The sequence below is a fragment of the Furipterus horrens genome, unplaced genomic scaffold (assembly GCF_987537825.1).
Source record: "Furipterus horrens unplaced genomic scaffold, mFurHor1.1.pri manual_scaffold_8, whole genome shotgun sequence".
In the NCBI taxonomy this organism is placed as follows: domain Eukaryota; kingdom Metazoa; phylum Chordata; class Mammalia; order Chiroptera; family Furipteridae; genus Furipterus; species Furipterus horrens.
Window position 1 is genome coordinate 39,965,060 of NW_028327178.1, and position 22,056 is coordinate 39,987,115.

General features: G+C 36.5%; 1 protein-coding gene across 2 annotated transcripts in view; it reads right to left on the minus strand.

The window, feature by feature from the left end:
* The window catches only part of MIB1 (MIB E3 ubiquitin protein ligase 1), a 147,086-nt gene that overhangs the window by 11,809 nt on the left and 113,221 nt on the right, over window positions 1-22,056 (minus strand). Inside the window, exons 16-21 of one of the 2 annotated variants that reach the window (XM_090285743.1) lie at window positions 19,592-19,773; window positions 17,624-17,816; window positions 6,751-6,829; window positions 5,119-5,232; window positions 3,834-3,934; window positions 325-528 (exon numbers count right to left, since the gene is read on the minus strand). In XM_090285743.1, the coding sequence (XP_090141869.1) occupies window positions 352-528; window positions 3,834-3,934; window positions 5,119-5,232; window positions 6,751-6,829; window positions 17,624-17,816; window positions 19,592-19,773 (846 nt within the window). In that variant the 3' untranslated portion in view covers window positions 325-351. Of the gene's footprint in view, window positions 1-324; window positions 529-3,833; window positions 3,935-5,118; window positions 5,233-6,750; window positions 6,830-17,623; window positions 17,817-19,591; window positions 19,774-22,056 lie in introns of those variants that run through there. The other variant, XM_090285744.1, reaches the window with a different exon arrangement.

The window sequence follows — 22,056 nt, forward strand, 5'->3', positions numbered from 1 at the left end:
TTAGCTAATTTTCATTATTTTATTGTTGCTTTTATTAAATATTGAGTAGATATAAGAGCATTTCTGTTGATATGTATAAACTAGAAAGAACAATATGATCATCACCCAGTTTAAAGCACGGAACACATTTTCCTCTGAATCCCTTCCACACATCCTCCCCAATCCTTTCCATATACTCCTCCTCACTGATGACTACTATTCTGAATTTTGTATTTATATCTTTCCTTTATGGCGTGCTTGCATGTGTATAATTTTAAAGTATCAAATCTACACAGAAGCAAACACAAATCATAACTGTAGAGTTTAATAAAAGTTCACAAACTGATAAAATGCATGTAATTGATAGTTAAATCAAGAAATGGAGGAGGAGAAGATGGTGGAGGAGTGAGGGGAGGCTCTGCTTTCTGGCTTCCGAGACCCATCTGTAGTTTGGGCTAATTGCAGACAGAACATCTCGGTGAGCAGCTGGACGCTGGCAGGAGTCGAGCCGTGGCACTGCTGGATTAGAGAAAACCATCTGGGAGCAACCTGTTTGGTGAGGATAGCGGAGGAAAAAGGGATGAGACGGGATTTCTGACTGGGGTGGCTCCCTGAGCTGTACTGGAAGTACACAAAGGCTTTTTAGCGACCACAGGCTTCCCCAGAGAGGAATCGGGAGGAGAGCGGATCTCTGCCTGCTGGCAGAGACAGGAGAGAACCAGGTGGCATCTGGCGCTGAAAGACAAGAAAGAGCATACTGCTGTGCATGTGAGAACGTGATTTTCCTTTATATTTTTCTCTTGTGTACTGCGGAGAGGGGAGGAAAGGTTGGGCTTGATAGGACATTCTTGAGGAGCGCAGGCGCAGAAGAGCGCTCGCCCACTCCCCAACCCTCCCCTTGGGTAGCGAGGGTGCGCACAGGGAAGTGCCCTCATACACTGGTCCAGGCGCACAACCAGGTCGTCAGCCACACATCTGGGTGCCCCTCGGACACACCCCAACAGACATAAGATCAGTGACCCAACAGGCACAGGGAGGGCCCGCTGGGCTCGCAGAAGACCATGCGCAGACACCCCTGGACAGCCCCAGTGACCAACAGGCTGAAGCACAGACCACCTGCACGGGCTCTGCTCACGCCAGCCCAGGCGGCGCGGGAACAGTGGGCAGCGGCGACTCACAGACGCTCACTTCCACCATGCACAAGAGTCCGGGGCCCCGCCCCAAGAGGAGAGAGACCAACTCCAGGGGCGCAGCTTGGCACGCCTGAGGCTAGCGGGCACATAAGCACCCCAGCCAGCTCCAAACCTGCAAAGATTAGGAACCTCTAGCCCGCCTCATTAGACCAGCTGTGGATCCAGAAAAAGAAGACGACACACAGAGGTTGAACTGAGTAAAAACTTTCCTTCTGTATATATATATTTTTAAATTTTTATTTCTATTTTAGTTTTTTTATTTGTATTTTATTTTATTTTTATTTTATAATTCCTTATTTTTTATTTTAAATTTAATTTTAAATTTTACTTTTATTTAAAAAAAATTTTTTTAAACTATCTCTTTAATTTGTTTCATACCATCTCTCTTTCTTATCCTTCCTCTTTTATTTGTTTGTTTTGTTTAGCCTCCCTTTCACACTAAATAGAACATAACTACTATATAAATCTAATACCATACAATTCCACTTTCTTACTATATTCTGCATTCTTCCCTTTTTCTTCTATTCTTATTAACATAAAATGTAAATATTACCTACTGTCTTGCATAGTCCCGACACTACTTGCTACTATTACTAATCTATCACCCCCTCTCTCAAAAATCATATTTTTCCTCTTTAAAAACAACTCTTATCTATTCTTCCTATAGTATAAAATCCCTAACCTCTCTACATTTATATTAATACTGGCTCATTTGCTGACAATAGTGGGATAGAAGGTGGGGGATATTTTTGAGGGTGTGGGCTGTGTGTTTATGTTTTTTAACAGCATCTCCACAAAAGAACTCAAGACAAAGTGGACAGAGTGACTCTCAATCAACTAGCCAGAGGGAAGATCCCACCAAAGAGCATCTGAAATATAACCAGACAGCATAAACAAACAACATAAAGGGTAACCCAAGAACATCAGGCTCAGGGGATCAAAGAGAGTGCACCACTGAAACCCCCAGATCTCCTATAAAGTATTTCATACCACAAAGGTGGGAAGTCAAAGCAGACAAACCCAAAAAACAAAAACAAACAAGAAGAATCCAACATGGTAAGACGCAGAAACAACCTCTCAATGAAAAGAAAAGAGGAATCCCCAGAAAGAGAGGTAGATGGCATAGACATAGCCCAAATGTCAGACATGGAATTCAAAACAATGGTGGTGAAGAAGCTCAATATACTCGACAACCTCAAAAACAACTATGACAACCTCCAAGGAAGTTACCAACAGCTCCAAGAAAATTACAGGGAACTTACGGAGCACTACACCAGCATAAAAAAAGGACATAAAAATTATTAACAAGAACCAGGAAGACATGAAGAATACAATCTCTGAACTGAAAAACACAGTAGCATCAATCAAAAGCAGGCTAAACGAAGTAGAAGACTGGATCAGTGAGTTAAGAGGACAATGTAGAAAAAAATTCCCAGACAATACAACAAAATGAAAAAAAGATCAAAAAAGTACAAAGAAGATGTAAGGGAATTACAGGATAGCATGAGGAAAAACAACATCCAAGTCATCAGAATAAAAGAGGGAGAAGAAGAGGAACGAGGAATAGAGAAACTGATAGGAGAAATAATGACAGAAAATTTTCCCAACCTGATGAGAGAAAAGTTATGCAAGTTAAGGAAGCACAGAGAGTCCCAATGAAGAGGAACCCCAAAAAACCCACTCCAAGGCACATCATAATTAAAATGGCAACATTCAAAGATAAAAAGAGAATCCTAAAAGCAGCAAGAGAAAAACAGCAAATAACATACAAGGGAGCTCCGATAAGGCTATTGACCCATTTCTCAACAGAAACACTACAAGCCAGAAGTGAATGGTCAAAAACATTTCAAGCAATGAAAAACAAAGGCCTACAACCAAGAATACTCTACCCAGCAAGGCTCTCATTCAAAATGGAAGGTGAAATACGAGTTTCCCAGACAAAGGAAGACTAAAAGAATACATCTCCACCAAACCAGCATTGCAAGAGATGCTAAAGGGCATATTTTAAGAAAAAGAAGAAAAAAAGAGGAGAGAAACACAGATTGGTGGTCACATCTATTTTTTAAATAAACTCACACATGTGTGTGCATTTACTTTAAAAAAAAAAAAGAAATGGGAGTATCAATATTCTAGAAACTTATGCCTCCTACTTAAGACATCTCAGCCAAGAAAACTACTACTCTTGATTTTAACCACCACCTGCATGATTTTTTCCCCAAGTTTGCAACCCCAAACAATATCCTTTTTAGTTTTATTAAATAATGACAACTTTTTCCAACATGTTCTTTACATTCTTGCCAGTAATGTGAATTACGGCTGCTACATTTTCTGCCCACTCGACACTGACAGTTTTTAATACCAACATTTTCACACAGTCTGGTAGGTGGCAAAAGATACCTCATAGTGCTTTTAATTTTCATTTTTTGATTACTACTGTGGTTGAACATTTTTTCATGTTTATTGGTCATTTGAGTATTTCCTATTTTGGAAATTACTGGAGTAAATCTTTTAATAAGATTTTGCTTAACTGCAAATATTCGAATACTACAAGGGATATGTTAATATGAACCATGTGTATTATAGAAAACACTCGTGGTTTCATAAAAATATATGAAATGCCATTCTTAGAATCATTTTTCACCATGAAGAAATCATTATTACCTGCTCTTTAATGTCCTGTAACTGTTGCTGCAACTTCTGCACATCTGCATTGACATTGGTATTATCCTTGTCCTTTTGTAACACTGGGATATTTCCACTTGCTATAATATAGATACAACAATATTTTTATTTCTAAAATTATTACTGTTTTATTAAAAACAAAAGACTATTATTAGAATCCTCTTTAAATACTGTTTTGTTTTTACATGTGGACAACAATGTGACATTCATGTTATACTCCTTCATTTCTACACTTGATCTTAGCCAAAAGGCCGAGAAGCGATTCATTTCTAATCTTCAAAAAGAAATAGGTTTATACATTAATTATATTTAACACAGCTAGACAACAAAGTACACCCAGACTTTCAGGTTTTCCAAGGCTCTACTTACTTCCTTTGACAAATACATGTTATGCTTATTTTCCCTGTTCCTGCACTATACAAATCCAAGAAGATAAGCAGCACAGCATTTTAAGTAATTTTGGCAGCACGCCTCCTTTCTTATTCCCAGTTCTCCTTGTTGTTAGTGATGTGAGATGAGCAACTTCATGAGACAAAAGCCATGATCAGTGGTCTACTAAATAGAGGGAAATTTTTTATTTCACTTCTCCTACTCTCTAGATTCTTGATCTTTTACTCCAGTTAATATATCCCTGGGACTTTTATTCTACTCTATTGGGGATAAACACAAAAAGCCCTGGGAAGAAGTAGTTACACTCATGTTTTTCCTCATCTGTACACAGACCAAAGAATTCAAAGATACTATCCAGCTTATATCTAGTGCAATTTTTTTTTTTTACACAGCTGTACTAGTGAAAAGGCTAAAGGTAAATAATTTACTTTTCATCTTTCCACTTGTTCACTAGCTTCTACTTCGGTTTATCTAGAGTTACTCTGTTCCAAATTATTATTATTCTATAACATACTTAAATGCCCTAGGTAAACCTGCTAATTTGTAATATGTTACGATGTTCACCCAAGATACACTAAACTTTTTATTAAAAGTAGACAGCCAATTTTCTTAGGCAAGAATACAATAATATTCTTTATATCACAGATGGAGGTGTCTTAAAATACTAATGTGTCAAGTTCTATAATCATCTCATGAATTAGAAAAATATTTCAAGTTTCTTGTAATGTAACAAGAGCAAAGCCGCCCTACCTGTTCCTCTGTAACTTCAAGTCATATACTTTATATTTTAGAAGAGCACAGTGTATTATACATGAGAAGAGATGTTCAGGAAAGTCCCCCCCAAAAAAGGATAATGCTTAAGAAATTCACTTACAGATATCGTCGGTGGCATCTTCGGAACTTTTCCCACCACAACACATAATGAAAGGCACTCTTCGTTCAACGACTGCCCGACACTGCACGCACTTTTTCATCAGGATAGCACAGTCTGGAGAATAACAACAGGACACTTCTTACAAAACAGAACATGAGTAAGAAGAGGGTTGCCTTTCTCTAGGCTCATTCTTATAACTTAAATTTAACACTGAGATAAACTATATCCTGCAGGCAAAACCCCAGCCAGAAGTCTATTTTTTGTAAGCAAAGTTCTAATGGAAAATAGTCCAACCCATTCATTTACATAGTCTTACGTTTCTTTTGGCAGCAAAATGGCAGAGCTGAGTAGTTGGAAACAGTTAAGGAGTTACTACAGAAACCACATGGCCCATAAAACCCAAAATAATTACTATTCAACCCTTTACATAAAAAAATTTGTTAACCCTTGCACTATGAAACTTTAAATAACCAGAACTCTTCTAACTTGAAACAGAATTCTCTTTCTACATGCACTGACACTTGATTATAGGCATTATACCAGTCATTGGTAAACAGAAGTAATTATTTGTAGCAAGACGTTACAGTAGAAAACCCTGATCCTTTGTTTAGTTGACAAGATGACTATAAGAATGAAAAAAACATGGCTAAAGCAAATCTAGGCTGATGAGATTTATCTATTATACAATTTGTATGTTAGCCAGATATAGTAAAAATTAATACCTACTGACTAAACTATTTTGTGATAGGAGACACCATGCTTTACCTTGGGCCCATTTAAATAGGTGTAACTTGTTAAACTTGTTTAAATCTCTCAGTGACAAAAGTAAAAAACAAAGGGAAGAGGAAAATATTAATATTGAGCAACACGTGAACTTGAAAAGAATGAGGGGGATATATAAAAGTACAGATTTTTAAAATATGTTTATTGATTTGAGAGAGAGAGAGAAAAGGAGTGGGGAGAGAGAGAAATTTTATTGGCTGCCTCCCATGCATGCCCCAAGCAAGGACAGAACCAACAACCTGGGTATGTGCCCTGATCACAGAAAACAGACTCTCATCCTTTTGGTGTATGGGACAATGCTCCAGCCAGCTGAGCCACCCAGCCAAAGCTAAAAGCAAAATTTAAAACATCTCTTGAACTTTAATATTATCCGCACAAAGGACAGATTTCTATTTGTTCTCTTGACAAAGAAATTAAATTAAGAACAGTTAAGAAGGCTAGAAATTTTAACCCCAAATTATTGCTGTGGATGGTTCAGTAGTGGGGAAATTATCCAAGAGAAGCAGCAACATTAAGGTGAAGACAAATGAAGATGAGCTAATCTTATATATGAAAAAGGGCTACACAAAATCTTTCAACATTCATTTTTAGAAATAAATTTCTATTGTGTGTGAGATCACTTTGTGCTAAAACAAATGAAATCACAATTCAACCTGGTGGAACATATCATGTCAGTCTTCTCTAGGGCTCAGGAGCAAGGAGAAAAATAGATGACATTCTAGTAGACAGAAAGAAACAGAAGGTCCTAGAGGCCCAACAACTTTTTTGTTCATGAGTTATGAAAAAATTAATTTGTTTCACTTTCTATTTTTATAATAATACTAAGGAAGTTTTTTATATGCTACTTACTTTCACAAGCACACATGTGTCCACATGGTTGAAAAAGAACAGCTGCTTTCTTGTCTGAGCATACCACACATTCTTCAATCTACAAAAAAAGGTTACACAGCACAAGCATGAACATCTACAGATAAAACCCTAAGTTTCTTTTGTATCCAAATGTAACTATTTCCTCTCTAAGGAAATACTCTAGGCATAAGAAATTTAATACATACTTCTCTGTCCTCTACTCTCTTGGTTACTCATTTTCCCTACTTATAGATTCTACCTCCACTGTAGTCTTCCTACCTATACTAAAGAGTGATATAGAGGTGTATGTACACATGCTTCACCTTCTCGCACAATCACAAAAAGAATTACAACTAAATCTCAAAAAAAAATAATAGTAACACCTAGAACTGTCAGAAAATCGAACTGTATGCAAATCTGAAAAACAAGGATTTAAAGAAATCACATTCGTCTGAATAGACCAATAACAGCTAGTGAAATTGAAGCAGTAATCAAAAAACTCCCAGCACACAAAAGCCCAGGACCAGATGGCTTCACAAGTGAATTCTACAAAACATTTAGGAAAGAACTAACTCCTATCCTCCTCAGACTATTCCAAAAGATACAAGAAGAGGGAAGACTCCCAAACTCGTTCTATGAAGCCAGTATAACCCTAATTCCAAAACCAGGTCAAGACACAACAAAGAAAGAAAACTACAGACCAATATCGCTGATGAACATAGATGCTAAAATCCTCAACAAAATATTGGCAAACCGGATCCAGCAACACATTAGAAAGATCATACACCACGATCAAGTAGGATTCATCCCAGGGATGCAAGGATGGTTTAATATTCGCAAATCAATAAACGTGATACACCACATAAACAAAATGAAAGACAAAAACCACATGATCATATCAATAGATGCGGAAAAAGCATTTGATAAAGTACAACACCCATTTATGATAAAAACTCTCAGCAAAATGGGAATAGAGGGAGCATACCTCAACATAATAAAGGCCATATATGAGAAACCTGAAGCCAACATCATACTCAATGGGCAAAAACTGAGAGCATTCCCCCTGAGATCAGGAACAAGACAAGGATGTCCGCTCTCTCCACTCCTATTCAACATAGTCTTGGAAGTTCTAGCCACAGCAATCAGACAAGAAAGAGAAATAAAAGGCATCCAAATTGGAAAAGAGGAAGTAAAACTGTCATTATTTGCAGATGACATGATAGTGTACATAGAAAATCCTTTAGACTCCACAAAAAAACTACTCAACCTAATAAGTGAATTCGGCAAAATAGCAGGATACAAAGTCAATATTAAGAAATCGAAGGCATTTTGATACACCAACAATAAAAACTCAGAGATAGAAACTGAAAGAAAAATCCCATTTACCATAGCAACAAGAAAAATAAAATACCTAGGAATAAACTTAACCAAAGAGGTAAAAGACCTGTACACAGAAAACTACATAACACTGAAGAAAGAAATTAAAGAAGATACAAATAAATGGAAGCGTATACCATGCTCATGGATGGGAAGAATCAACATCATTAAAATGTCCATACTACCCAAAGCAATTTATAGATTCAATGCAATCCCTATTAAAATACCAGCAACATATTTCACAGACCTAGAACAAATACTTCAAAAATTTATATGGAACCAAAAAAGAGCCCGAATAGCCACAGCAATTTTGAGGAAGAACACAGTAGGAGGAATCACAATACCCGATATCAAACTATACTACAAGGCCACGGTAATCAAAACAGTCTGGTACTGACATAAAAACAGACATATAGATCAATGGAACAGAATAGAGAGCCCAGAAATAAGCCCAGGTTCATATGGTCAACTAATATTTGACAAAGGGGGAAAGAACATCAAATGGAGTGAAAAGAGCCTCTTCAACAAATGGTGTTGGGAGAACTGGACAGGGACATGCAAAAAAATTAAACTAGACCACCAGCTCACACCATACACCAGAATAAACTCAAAATGGATCAAAGACTTAAATTTAAGCCGTGACACCATAAAAGTCCTAGAGGAAAAAATAGGCAGGAAAATTTCAGATATCCCACGTAGCAACATTTTCACTGATATATCTCCCAAGGCAAGGGAAATAAAGGAAAGAATAAACAAATGGGACGACATCAAACTAAAAAGTTTCTGCTCAGCTAAAGAAAACATCAGCAAGATGCAAAGGAAACCAACCATATGGGAAAATATATTCGCCAATGACATCTCAGACAAGGGATTGATCTCCAAAATATATAAAGAACTCATACAACTCAACACCAAGAAGACAGACAACCCAATTAAAAAATGGGCAAAGGACCTGAACAAACACTTCTCCAAAGAAGACATACAGAGGGCCCACAGACATATGAAAGTATGCTCAACATCACTAGCCATCAGAGAGATGCAAATTAAAACCACAATGAGATACCACCTCACACCAGTCAAAATGGCAATCATCAACAAATCAACAAACAACTTGTGCTGGAGAGGATGCGGAGAAACGGGAACCCTGGTGCATTGCTGGTGGGAATGCAGATTGGTGCAGCCACTGTGGAAAACAGTTTGGAATTTCCTTAAAAAACTAAAAATGGAACTGCCTTTTGAACCAGCAATTCCATTGCTAGGATTATATCCAAAAAATCCCGAAACACCAATTCAAAAGAACATATGCACTCCAATGTTCATAGCAGCACTATTTACAATAGCCAAGTGCTGGAAACAACCTAAATGCCCATCTGTAGATGAGTGGATCAAAAAACTGTGGTACATCTACACAATGGAATTCTATGTAGCAGAAAGAAAGAAGGAACTTCTACCATTTGCAACAACATGGATGGAACTAGAGAAAATTATGCTTAGTGAAATAAGCCAGGCAACAAAAGAAAAATAACTTATGCTGTCACCTATTACAGGAAACTAATGAACAACACAAACAAATGAGCAAAACTGAACCAGAGGTATGTAAACAAGAAGTAGACTAACAGTAACAAGGGGGGCAGAGGGGAGGAAAAGAAAGGTGTAAGGGGATGGGTCAAGTTAAAAAAATATATATATATATGAATGACCCACAGACAGGTGCAACTGAGTGGGGACTAAATGTGGGGGAGGGGAGGGACAGGGTGCAGGGAAACAAGAGGGCTAAAAAAGTGAGACAACTGTAATGGAAAAACAAACAAAAATTTTTTAGTGGGGGAAAAATGAAAATATGAAGAATGGAAATGCCAGTTCAGTGAATATTAAGACAAAGATTTTCCTTCACGTTGTATATTTTTCTCCCTATTTGATCCCTCCAGAGTTTGGCATTCTAAACAAGTAAGTAATGACATAAATTCCTTTGCATAGAACTAATAAGACCAGTTGTCAACAGAGGTTCTTTTTTTTTTTTTTTTTTTTTTGACCAAGTCTTTGACTGGAATGTCAAGCCTAAAGGAAACATACTTGGGCTCAGATTGTTACCAGAAAGCCCTGAGGAACTGGGAATGACTTTCAAAGGTAATAAAAGCCCGCGAGATAAAAGGCCTGGTACCATGGTTGGTTGTGCGGTCCACAGCAATCTTTCCAGGGAAGGAACGAAGGTTGTTTTCCTGAAAGATGGCTAGAAGGGACCTTAAGGCACAAGGAAAGACCAGAAAGACTTGGAAAAAACAGGTGTGTACAGGCAAGGATGAATGCCAGATATGTGGCACAGCTTCTGTGCCCTGAAGAACAGACTGAAGGTCACCCCAAATATTCCTTGGGTAAGTTCCAGCAAAGCAGAACTAAAGATCATAAGTGATCATTTGCTGCTCTTGTTATGTTTATGCAAACGAACAGGATAAATTAAAAATGGACTTAATGTAGTCCCTTTAAAGACAAGGAGGGTAACCTTAGGGAGAAAAATTATTATTCAAGGAAAATCACAATGATCAGTAGTAGAGTATAAAACAGGGCAACTAACCATCTTAAAAGTTTCTTCTCCAGATTTAGAGACTTGTTTGCGGGTTTTGTTACATAAATTAACATGTGTTTTTTGTTTTCAAAGGACATAAGCCAATGATCGCATTACCTGAGTGATTATCTGTACGCATAAGCCTCACTTAATCCTCTCTGCAGCGTTGCCTCCTGAGACTCAACGGTTTGGCTGAACTAAATGGCTGGGTTGGGGAAGAATGGGGTGGTCTGTGGGCTTCACTTTAAAACGGGTTTCTCTTTTCTATCCTAATGGCTTGGACAGAAAAGGCCCAGAGATCTGAGAGGGGGAAAAACCTAAACTATTTACCTCAGTCCAAAGTAAGTATAATGGGCAAAAGGGTTTTGGACAGGCGAGATGTGCCTAGCACACCTTCTTACAAAGAAGCTTTTTTTTTTTTTTTTCCCTAATATGGAACATTGAAAAATTAATCCCTGCCTTTTGTCATCTAGTAGTTATGGATTGAATGATGTCTTTTAACCCTTTTCGCCAAATCTGTTGCCCCCAGAACACAACAAGGATGCCAGCCTGTTAAACCAAGCATGCCGTTGACCAGAGACAGCCAACTGACCTGGAGTCTGCACGATCCTTCCTCATGTGGGAAGGCCACCCTCCCCTCCACACCCCCACTCTTATTGGGGTTTTCTGGACCCAAGGGTAGGTAGGACGACGACCATGTCCAGCTTGAAGCAGCTAGAGGAGCCTGAGACCTTCGCCCACTGTCCTTTACAAGATTACAAAGGGTCCTAATATTTGAGAGGGGGGGATAGTTAATTTTTACGAACCAGGGGTATGGACTTGGGGGGGATTGCTGGGGGAGGGGGGTGCTGGGTGGAGGGGAACAAGGGGGAGAAAATTGGAACTGATGTAACAATATAATCAATAAAAAACATAAAAAAAAGAATATTAAAAAAAAATAAAGAAATCACATTCATCTAGATAGGTGCCATTTAGAGGGAGTCAAAGCAACTCTGCTTAATACATAATAACAAACACAGGGAGGCTGCCAAGTTGAGGAGACAAAGAAATATGGCCCAAATGAAAGAACAGAACAAAACCACAGAAAAAGAACTAAACGAAATGGAGATAACCAACATATCAGAGTTCAAATCATTGGTAATTAAGATGCTCAAAGAACTCACTGAATATGGCAACAACATTAAGGAAGAAATGAAGGTTACACTAAGTGAAATAAAGAAAAATCTACCAGGAACCAACAGTGAAGGGAAGGAAGCTGGGATTCAAATCAACAATTTGGAACATAAGGAAGAAATAAGCATTCAACCAAAACAGCAATAAGAAACAAGAATTCAAAAACAACGAGAGAGTAAGAAGGCTCTGGGACATCTCAAAAAGTGCCAACATCTGAATCACAGGGATGTCAGGAGGAGAAGAGGAAGAGCAAGAAATTAAAAACTTATTTGAAAAAAAAACTTCCCTAATTTGGTGAAGAAAATTGACATACAAGTCCAGGAAGCACAGAGTCCCAAACAAGCTAGACCCAAAGAGGACCGCACCAAGACACATCATAATTAAAATGCCAAAGGTTAAAGATAAAGAGAGTCTTAAAAGCAGCAAGAGAAAAGAAGGGAGTTACCTACAAAGGAGTTCCCATAAGACTGTCAGCTGATTTTTCAAAAGAATCTTTGCAAGCTAGAAGGGACTTGCAAGAGGTATTCAAAGTGATGAAAAGCAAGGATCTACAACCTAGATTACTCTATCCAGCAAAACTATCAGTTAGGTGGAAGGACAGATAAAGTGTTTCCCAGACAAGGTAAAACTAAAGGAGTTCATCATCACCAGTCCATTATTATTACATGAAATGTTAAAGGGACTTATTTAATAAAAAGATCAAAACTATGAACATTAAAAAGGCAACAAATTCACAACTATCAACAACTGAATCTAAAAAACAAAAACAAAAAACTAAGCAAACAACCAGAACAGGAACAGAACCACTGGTATGGAGACCATTTGGCGGGTTATCAGCTCGGAGTGGGAAGGGGGAGAATGGGGGTAAAGGTGAAAGGATTAAAAAGCATAACTTTGTAGGTACAAAATAGGTAGAGGAATGTTAAGAACAGTATAGGAAATGGAGAAGCCATGGATATGAACTTGGGGTGATGGGAACTGCTGGAGGGAAAAGGGATAATGGATGGAGGGGATAAAGGGGGAAAAATGGGGACAACTGCAATATTAATCAATAAAATATACTTTTTAAAAATGATACAGGAAAACCCCATTTCCTCTGAGGCCAAGAAGACCAGACTAGACTTCAATTTTCTTTTTTTCAAAAATTACTTTCAAAAGAAAAATCAAAAGAACATATGACTGATATTAGGATAAATTTCTAATATTAATAAAAATCTAGCCAGAATAGCCAGATTGCTAAAACCCTAGAGGGATTTTTGTTTACCTACATCTCAAAAACTCCACCTAACATATCCTTTTCCAAGACTTGGTCAATTATCCAACACTGGCTGGAGCCCAATGTCTTGGGCTATTATTTCTTCCTGATCTCTGAAGTCTTCCACAACCTAATAATAATTTCTCTCAATTTTACCTCCTCTTCATCAGTTAATCTGAACTTTGAGTGTGTAACCCTTAACCTTGGCTCTGGCTTCTCTTACCCCAACCATCCCACTTCCCTTAGCTTTATATCCATCTTTCATCTATTCTTCTCCTTTCTGAAATATATTCACATTTACCCACATTTTGTGTCACTTAATATTACTGTCCAAAAATGATGACTACCACTCACCTATAACTTCACCTAAACAACCAAATAATGCGTGCATGCTCTCTCTATATGGACTTCCCCAACTTACACAGTTATATGCAGAGAATTTATATAGTCATAGTAATAGTGGAAAGAAGACATGGTTGATTAGGGTATTTTTATTCCTGGATTCAAATTTCAGCTCCAGCACAAATTACCTAACATTGTTCAGCCACGCCTTTTTTAAAAACCTGAATGCTAATGAACAATCCTTCACAGAGTAAAGAGTAAATTAGAATATAGGGAGAGGAGTTAGGTGTCCCTATTCAAGTGTGCTCTTGAACAATTCTAAATATGAGACTGAGCGCATAATGAAGTGAGACATAGTAATATGGAAGTGCAGAAAGAGTTTTGAGAACTATTTAAGAAGATGTAGAAACTAATCAAATATGCAGAATGAATGGTGAAGAAGTCTAGCATATTTGCCAAGTTTCTGACTTGACTGATTGATTTCAAACAGTTGAAAGAGACATATTTCCATTTCCTACACTACAGCTCATAGGACTAAGACCAGGGTGTTCTTTCCAACTCTAGGATTACATATCTAGGCTTTAGTCCTATTCAACATCAGCTTACAGTGAAAGGAATGGCTACCTTCAGTATACCACTCTAGCCCCCAAACTGCAAACTCTAAGCAGTATACCACTAGAATTGCAGGATGGGGAATAGAAACAGGAAAACCCTGTATTTGGCTGGCTAAGGAATCTATAGCCTGAGGTAAGTAAGTACACTAATTTTTCATAACTCCCAACAAAGGTTTTCCTCTCTCATAAAAAGACTGGCTAAGGCTGAGGACTATGGCTAAGTTTCAAAGGTGTGTCAGTCAGCCATCTATCTGATTGGTTAGTAAACTAAACAGAAAAGTAGGCATAATCTGGGTGAAAGAAGAAATGAAAATTCCAAATGTTAGCCACTGGAGACATGGGCAAAATTTTTGAGAGCAATGATGGTAGGGGGGTCATACTCAGACTGATCTAGCCATTGGCATGTAAGGGGCATTTTCCTATAAATATTTTAAGAACTGCAGTGCTAAGTGCTGATAAAAATGTGACAATGAAGAAAAGTAAATTACATGTCAGGTATAGTGTGTTTAGTTCAACGTCTAATATAAAATCTGTGCCCAATCCATGAGAATTCTCTTCTCTATATATATATACTGGTGAGCTGGTTTTAAAATGGTTCCTAAGGCAATTGTCTATGTACCTGAGTTGTTCATAAAGAGTTTATAATAATCTAGCAATCTGATCTAATAATAATTTACTTACCCAATCCCCTATTACTGAAAAGAAAAAATAAAATTTATTAACATAGCTTTTCCCCTCTTCTGGAATTTTTCCTCAGGTTATAGTCCCAGGAATGGATTACTATATTAAAGCATGTTTATTATAAAAATTTTTGTGTGTGTATATAGTCAGGATGGTCTCTCAAAAACGTGAAGCCATTTATTCAGCCTCCAGCAGTATTAAGAGAATGTCCACTTCCCACTTTTCTAGACAGAAGGTTTTTAAATTTATTTTTACTATTTTGACAAGAATGCTTAATAATAATTCATAATTTTTAATTTTATATTTCTTTAATTGCTGAAGAAACTAAGCTTGTTTATTCTCTCTTTCTCCAAATACTAGTTTAATAATTTATCTTCACTGAAGATGTGCATTATCCTAACCACTTGGGGTCACTCTTTCTTTATCTTCAAAGGTTCTGCAACCAATCTAGCAAATTTACTTGGTGGGTATGCTAGTTTTTGTATCTTTCTATAGGTTTGAAAATTCCATTGTTTAAAAAAGAAATAGAAAGCTTACTAATTCTTGGAATTCCAAACTCATCTAAAAAAGAAATGACAACATATTCCTTCCACTCCACCTTCCTGTTCCATTAATCCTCCCTTGCAGATATTGGTTTTCAGTTTGTCTATGTATCATAACACAATGGAATGAACAGAAACTTAAGAATCAGGAGAACTGCATTAAGATCCAACTATTCATGTACTTCTCAGAATTTCAGTTTTTCCAACTCTTCTAGAGTTGAACTAGAAGACGGTAAGGGCTATTGCATATCTGAGACTCTGCTTTTGACAAGCTGGGGCTCTGAACACAGTTTATGTCTGACACAAAGCACCTATAACATCCCACATAACAAAGTATCTTTTAACCTAAGTCATAGCTTGCTAAGACAGTACAAATTTTTAGAGGGAAATTATCATATACATCTATGTCTTGCCTACAAAACAAGTGTTCAGTAAAGATTTGTTGAAATCGGGCTTAATATAACAAAAAAAGTTTCAAGCACAATAGCAGAACACACAGGCCAATCTAAAAACAACAGAATCGCTTAGGTTTTTATTCTTTCAGATTCTTTCTCAAACTGTTACTTTGTATGCAGGTAACTAAAGTAAATTATAAATACTAAGTAGAATAATCCACATTTATTTATTAAGTAAGGTTCACAGATAATGCATATAAAATGCCAACACAGTGCCCAGCGTACAATCAGTGCTGTTAGTTCATTCTCCTTACCTTTACCAATAGATTAAGCAGCTACACACATACTCCAGTATTTTCTATCCAAAATAACTTCCTTGTACTTTTTCTTATGCCAAAAATCATTCAGTCTCAAAAGGTTCCGTATGAAAATGTGAGAAGCACTGGTAAGATAACCTTTTAAGTCACTGCCGACTAATTCATTAGGCGAAGTAGTGCCAGCTCCTTTCTAATTGATAAAGGTTAATGAATAGCTTAGAAAGCATCAAGAGAAAAATGAAAAGAATAAAAAATGGAATAAAAAAAATATAAACTGCATAAATGAAATAAAAGAAAACCAATTTATCCTTTGGTTTAAGCTACTCACCTTGAGAGAAATCATTTATAAGAAACTTAAATCTCACTTTACATGTGCATGCACACACACACACATACACATGGAAAAACTAAAATAAGAACATCAATTATTTCAGTAAACCAAAATGAGTAAGACAGTACAGTTATGATAAAGCACTAAGTTACATGGGGAAAGGATGAAATCAGTAACCCAGAAAAGAATAATGCTTCTCAAAAAGCAAAAGGAGTCAGACAAGACGAAAAGTTCAGAGTGAGTAAGAATTTGGCTATCTAATTGCAGGATGATCAAACTTTATTTCCCTCCTGAGAAACAAAACAAAATGAGTAGCATCATCTCTCAAGTTTTCTTGTCAAAAATGTTTAAGATAACCCTAATCAAGCCATTAGATCACATTCCGACTCACAAGAAACACTGAGGATAGAAAACAAATTAGTGCCGTGATAAATACAATACAAAATAGTCCATGCACTCAAAAACAGGGTAATTTACAAGTAATTACAATACAAAGTGGAATTAAATACATCTTTAGGTTATAAGGGGGATTAAAATCAAAACAGTAATTACTTTTAACTACTATCCTTGGCAGCCGTGCGTCTCGAGAGACGATGGTGTAGCTTCTTAAGAGTCTATCTGCACCGCCGAGAATGGCTGTGCAGTCCGACTCGGGAGTGACACGGTATCTGTCTCCTCCCGTGTTGAATCGACATCTTGCGATGACGCTGGAGTGTCCTCTCCAGTGAAGCTGAAGCTACAGAGCCTGGGCAGGGTGATATGGAGGGTCTGCTGTTGCCCATGCAGCAGACCCCCCCTCTCTTCGCAGCTGAAGGGTCCAAGGGAAAGACGCAGTCAATACAGCTTGGCTTCAGGTGCGCCGCAGGAGTTGCCGGTGTTGACTACAACGTCAAACCGCCTTAGGGACTCCGGCTCCGGATTTTCTGTCGGGGTTTACTCCCTTAGCCTTTCCCCTGAAGAGGTATGCCACAAGGCAGCGGAGGTTTTTGGAGTCAGAGTTTTCCTTCTCTGATGTGCCCTGACTGGAAGATCGAACCAGCAACACTTAGCTCACAGGCCGACGCTCAATCCACTGAGCCAAACCAGCCAGGTTAACTACTATAGTTTACATATAAAGAAAGTAAATCATAAATGGTCTCAATAAATATATAAATTATACATTCCTATATTTAGAACAGGAAGAACAAAATTAAACACACAGCATCATATCATCTTATATTTCATTAATTGTAGCCTCAAAGATCTTCATAAAATGATAAAATACTGTACTAAAAATATATTACCTTTGTCCTGGACTGAACTTGTTCTTTACAGATAAGGCATTTCTTGACTCGTGGAGAACATAAAGAACAGGTAGCAATATGTCCACATGGGCCGAAAAGAGTATCTCTCTTCATATCTGAGCACACCATACACTCTTCTAAGGTTTCAGAATCATTACTAATCATCGAAGGACTTCGAGAACCCACTTGACCACTAATAAAAGAAGATAATTTTAATCAAGCCTATCAGAATATTTATATTACAAATGCAACAATTAAAATGTTTTTAAAAACATCTAGGGCATCAGTATATATAAAAACAGCTTTAGTTATGTTAAAAAATTAAGCTTTAACATCTATATATGAAATACTGCATATTATATTTTTCTATTTGTATACAGCTCTGCATCTTTATGTATTTTTAGTACTACTCAAATTACAAATTGAATAAGTCCTCAACCAATGGAAAAGGGTGAAACCACATCTTCTAACAAAAAATCAAAAACACTAGTTAAAAATTTTAACAAAAGCAGTTACTCAGAACTTTTTTACCTATACAGAACTAGCTACGAAAGTCATAGGAATAAAAAATAATAATCCTAACTAGAGTCCATGTTAGTTACCCTAACTACAGACAGGATGAAATGAAGTATCACCAGAGTCCAAAACTGACAGGGCACTTTGGAAAATATGTCATTGCAGCTGCTGTTCTGACATTTATTTAAGGGTATCTGTAGAAAGCAAAAACTCTATTATAGGAAGACAGAATGCAACTATAAAGATACAAGACATAGAAGTACATATGTATGATCAATTATAGCTATAGAAAAGGGATACCCTGTTTCCAGTACAATCTTCAGAAAGTCCTGAACATACATGTGCATTCACGTGTGCGTGCGCACACACAATGCAGTTTCATCTCAGACCCTAGTATTAGTTATTATTGTAATAAACTAACTCTATCTCTATATATCTTGTATCTCTATGTACTTTAGATGCATTCTGTCATTTTGTAAGAGAATTTCATGCTCCTTAAGGATGTACTTAAATGTATACAACTCATTATATTTCCCTGTAACAAGCTCTGTGCATGGATTAAAAAGAGATGTCTTTTCACCACTATACAAATTATAAGAGAGGCAAGAGAGCACAAAGGTCAAGGCAAAACTACTGAAATGTTCAATGACAAGAACCAGGAATACAGGGCAATTATAGTTGTACAGCATCATTTGGGTGAAAAATTAATGAGATGTACCTTTTGTGTGTCTATAATTTTGTAACAAGAAATTGTTATGTCATAATTCAAATCACTGTCATATTTTACTTTTAGAATAGAAGGCATGTGTAAAATGATCATTTTAAGAAAAAACTCCCAATAAGGAATTGGTTCGTACATGTGTTCACTTTTCCAATTCTTCATTGATATTATTGAGTGCCTATCAGGCACTGTGCAGGGTGCTCAACTGTTAAGAGTTTGTGTGAGATATAGCCTATTGGAAAGCAAGTTAAGTGCCTTTCTTTGGACTAGTCTATTAAAGTTTTAAATACACATAACATTAATCACAGCAATTCCACTAGTGAGACCTTAACATATAAGTAAATTCCTCTAAAATAAAGGAGTACTGGAAGACCAGACTGGTTTAGAAAAGTTCCTTAGGAGTTATTGTAAATAAAGTATTATATTTAATAATGCACAGAATACAACATGAAATAAGAGACATGCTCTCTACAGGAAAATTTCTAAGAAAGAAAGGGTCAACATAAATATAGAGGAAGAGCATGATGTACAGTATTATAGAATTTACACTTGAAACGTACATAATTTTATTAACCAATGTTACCCCAATAAATTTAACTTAAAAAATTAATAAAAAGGAAAAAAAGACAGAGGAAGAGCAAAGACAAAGGCATTTTCAAGTACTCCATTTTGAAACCATATGATACTTTATGTATAGAACATTAAGTTTTATGATAATAAATAATACAAACCTGACTTTTTCTTTATGACATTTTGCCAGTGCTTTGCAGAGACTTGGATCAGGACAAAGATCAAGTGGTGACTGACCCTTCTTATTTCGAATGCTAAGGTCAGCACCATTAGCAGCCAAGAAACAGGCAATAGATGCTGCACTCTTCTTCTCTGCCCCCTGGGTACCAAGTCCCATTATTAACTGAAATCAAATGAAAAAGAGTCATTATTTTCCCTTTAGGAATCTGTTATCAATTCTTATCACCAAATACACAATGGGGCAAAAGTAGGTTTAGAGTTGTGAGTATGTGAAACACAGTTTATTCTTGTATTATTATTAATTATTGTATTATTTTCTGTATGAACTGCAAACCTACTTTTGCCCCACCCTGCATGTATATACATATATATGTGTATATATATGTATGTGTGTGTGTTCATATATGAATATGATTGTGTTATATATAAAAATACATGTCTGTTAAGAACTTACAAACTATATAGATATGGTAGACATTTATAAGTTGCAGTCCTAATATCCATTATCCATTCCCCCTTCCTCTGTAGCCCTAATTTTCTTAGGCATATAGTTTAAGGATTCAAACCAGTCAGATATCAACCTGTGTGATTAGTTCAGGGATGGCACATAACCCAAATCAGGTCAATTAAGGCAAATGAAACTCAAGAACAGGCCTTCTGATTGAGATATTAAAGAAAGAGTACTTTCTTTTCTATTCTATTTGGTTCCTGAGCTGCTAGCAACCAATTTGAAACAATAAGGAAAAAGAAAAGTGAGAAAAGAGCCAATACCAAGGAATAGAACTAAGAAATGGAGAATTAGACAAATCAGGTTCTGATATCATCTAACTATTGATTCAAATATCTTATCTGAAAATGGTCATGATAATTGTAAACATTCATGGAGTATCTACAATAAAACAAGAACTATTTCAAGCACTTTCCATGAACTAATTAATCTTCACAACCTTACAAAGGTAATTACTCCCTTCCTCTCATTTTAAATTAAGAAAAAATAATGCAAACAGGAGTTAGAGAATTCACACATGGTCATACAGAAAGGCAGCAATTCTCAAACATTTTGATCTCAGACCCCTTTACATTTTTTTTTAAAAATGATTCTAAAATTCATATGGAAAGGTGAAGGACTTAGAATAGTCAAACAACTTTGGAAAAGAAGAAAGTTAGAGCACTTACACAACCTGACTTCAATATTTATTATAAAGCTACAGTATTCAAGACAGTGGGTTGGTATCACATAGCTGAAGACATAGATCAACAGTTGAAGACACAGATCAACAGAACAGAATATCAGATCCACAAAGACTTAATATATATGGTTAATTGATTTTGGATAAAGTTACAACAGGTGCTTTAGTACAAAAAGACAGTCTTTTCCACAAATGGTGCTGGAATAACTGGATATCCACAAGCAGAAAAAAATGAACTTTGATCCATATCTCACTATATGTGTGTGTGTTTATTTACTTATTTGTATTTATATTTAAATATATTTAACTTTTAGTACAAAACAAGAGAAAACCTTAGCAACCTTGAGTTTGGCCAAGATTTCTCAGCTCAAATACAAGAAGCAGAAACTAAAAAAATTGTTATTTGATGTTAAAAGGTTCTGCTCTTCCAAAATCACTGTTTAAAGAAAAGAAGCCACAGGTTGGGATAAAACATGTGCATCATATCACATACCCTTTTTTTTTAAGTATATTTTATTGATTACATTGTTACAGTTGTCCCAAATTTTATTTTTCCTTTGCTCCCTTCTACCCAGTACCCCTCTTCCTTCCAGCAATCACACCTCTCATAGTTCATGTCCATGGGTCATAGATGTAAGTTCTTTGGCTTCACTGTTTCCTATACTATTCTTAACATCCCCCTGTTTTGTTCCTACCAATTGTGCTTCTTAATCCCTGCACTATTTCCCCATTTCTCCCCCTTCCACATCCCAGCTGATAACCCTCCAAATCAGTGGTCTCAACCTGCAGGTCACAACCCCTTTGGGGGTCGAATGACCCTTTCACAGGGGTTGCCTAAGACCATCAGAAAACACATATATAATTACATATTGTTTTTGTGATTAATCACTATGCTTTAATTATGTTCAATTTGTAACAATGAAAATACATCAGATATTTACATGATTCATAACAGTAGCAAAATTATAGTTACGAAGTAGCAATGAAAATAATTTTATGGTTGGGGGTCACCACAACATGAGGAACTGTATTAAATGGTCATGGCATTAGGAAGGTTGAGAACCACTGCTCCAAATGATCCCCATACCTATGATTCTGTACCTATTCTGATTGTTTGCTTAGTTTGTTTTTGTTTTTATTTTTTAGATTCTGTTGTTGACAGTTCTGAATTTGTCATTTTAATGTTCATAGTTTTGACCTTCTTTTTCTTAAATAAATCCCTTTAACATTTCATATAATAAGGGCTTACTGATGAT